The 2,064-nt window shown below is 36.8% G+C and overlaps 1 protein-coding gene across 2 annotated transcripts in view; it reads left to right on the forward strand.

Annotated features, from left to right (window-relative positions):
* The window catches only part of FAM178A (family with sequence similarity 178, member A), a 68,053-nt gene that overhangs the window by 31,129 nt on the left and 34,860 nt on the right, over positions 1-2,064 (forward strand). For both annotated transcript variants that reach the window (XM_011977407.1, XM_011977406.1), the window contains exon 11: positions 1,170-1,311. In XM_011977407.1, the coding sequence (XP_011832797.1) occupies positions 1,170-1,311 (142 nt within the window). The remainder of the gene's footprint in view (positions 1-1,169; positions 1,312-2,064) is intronic.

Below are 2,064 nucleotides of genomic sequence, written 5' to 3' on the forward strand. Positions count from 1 at the left end.
ACTGTATTGTGTCAGTGCAGATTTTAAGTACACTGATGGAAATAACTATTAGAAATGGTAAGTATATCAACTTACTGCGATTTACAGTGTGTATTATTGGTTGCTATTTACATGGTATCTTTCATATTGCTAAATGTTAGTATATTTGGAAATATAGAATATAAAATTATTTTTCTAATCAAAAGTCATTTTTTTGTTTTTTTGAGACAGAATCTTGCTGTCGCCCAGGCTAACATGCAGTGACACAATCTCAGCACTGCAACTCCCACCTTCCTGGTTCAAGCAATTCTCATGCCTCAGCTTCCTGAGTAGCTGGGACTACAGGCACATACCACTACACCCGGCTAATTGTTTTGTATTTTAGTAGAGACAGGGTTTCACCATGCTGCCCAGGCTGGTCTCGAACTCCTGAGCTCAGGCAATCTACCCGCCTCGGCCTCCCAAAGTGCTAGGATTACAGGCATGAGCCACCTCACCCGACCTCAAAAGTCTTTAATAATGAAATGGAACTTCAGTTAAACAATGAGTATCTGAATTTTCCTACTTGCATTGAGAAAAGAGTATAAGATCTTGCAAGTGGAAGCCCTCACCTACTATTTACCAAATCATGGCTTACTTTGCTTGATAAATGGAAATGGTTCCAAACTTACTTAGCCAACTAAGTTTAATTGGCTTATTAGTAAGCAGCAGTATTATACTGATAATATAGTAAGGCATATTGAAAGCATCCACTGCAAAGGTGTAACATTTGCTTTCTCATCTTTGAGAGTCCCTTAAAAATAAAAGAAGCATGGTGGTTTACCTGTTTCATCTGTCTTGGGGATTGGGACTATAAAGGCAATGAAGATGATAAAAAATCTTCCTGTGTTATTGATAGTTGGGATTTTACCAGTGGTATTTACAGCCGTTTTAAAACGTGTTACTTCCTTCTGAGTTACACCCTTTTATCCATCACTCTCAGATATTTTCTTTGTGTCATTTTCTTCATTTTATTTGGAAATCTATAATTCCTATGATCAACCTATAACTATATTGTTAGCATAAAATTAGCAGCTGTCATTTGTATAAAACCATTGTAATTATTCATGTTTCGCATGCAGACAGTCACCTTGCAAATGTGGGTTTGTAGACCATAGATTTAGAATGAAATGTTTTCTTCTGTTAATTAGATACCTTCAGTGACTCACCAGTTTGGCCCTGGATCCCATCATTGTCTGATATAGCAGCTGTGTTTTTCAATATGGGGATTGATTTTAGATCTTTGTTTCCCCTGGAGAATCTTCAGCCAGACTTTAATGAAGACTATCTAGTGTAAGTTTTCTCATCATAATTAACTCCAAAAATACCATTTCGTACAACTTACCTATAATTATAGCTAAAGTTTAATATTTATTTCTGATTTTTAAAAAGATCTCTCAAAGTTAAGATCAATCTTGAATTAGATACATTCTTAACATCTGTCTTAATCTAAAAGCCATCATCATGTTTAGCAGGCAAACAATAGAAATATTCTCATAAAAGTTTTGTTTTCTTTTTACAAGACTTTCCATTGTTATTTAACATTGTTTTGGTGGAAGTATTGGCCAGAGTAATTAGACAAGAGACAAAAAACAAGAGATACAAAAATTGGAAAGGAGATGCTGAAAGATTATTTGTAGATGTGAGTTAATCTAGACATAGAAGCCTAAGACTTGGGTGAAAAACTATGACAAGTAACTAAGAAAATTTGGTGTGGGTGTCTGGGTATAAAAATAATAAACAGAAATCAATAACCTTCAGATATGTGAAGTGTAACTAGTTAAAAGATACATTGGGCTGGATGTGGTGGCTTATACCTGTAATGCCAACATTTGGGGAGGCCAAGGCAGGAGAATCACTTGAGGCTGGGAATTGGAAGTTGCAGCGAGCTGTGATCACACCACAGTACTACAGCCTGGGTGGCAGACTGAGACCTTGTCTTTAAAAAAAAAAAAAAAAAGGTGGGGGCCAGGCACAGTGGCTCATGCCTGTAATCCCAACACTTTGGGAGGCCAAGGCAGGCGGATCACTTGAGGTCAGGAGTTC

This window comes from Mandrillus leucophaeus, unplaced genomic scaffold, assembly GCF_000951045.1.
Source record: "Mandrillus leucophaeus isolate KB7577 unplaced genomic scaffold, Mleu.le_1.0 Scaffold18, whole genome shotgun sequence".
In the NCBI taxonomy this organism is placed as follows: domain Eukaryota; kingdom Metazoa; phylum Chordata; class Mammalia; order Primates; family Cercopithecidae; genus Mandrillus; species Mandrillus leucophaeus.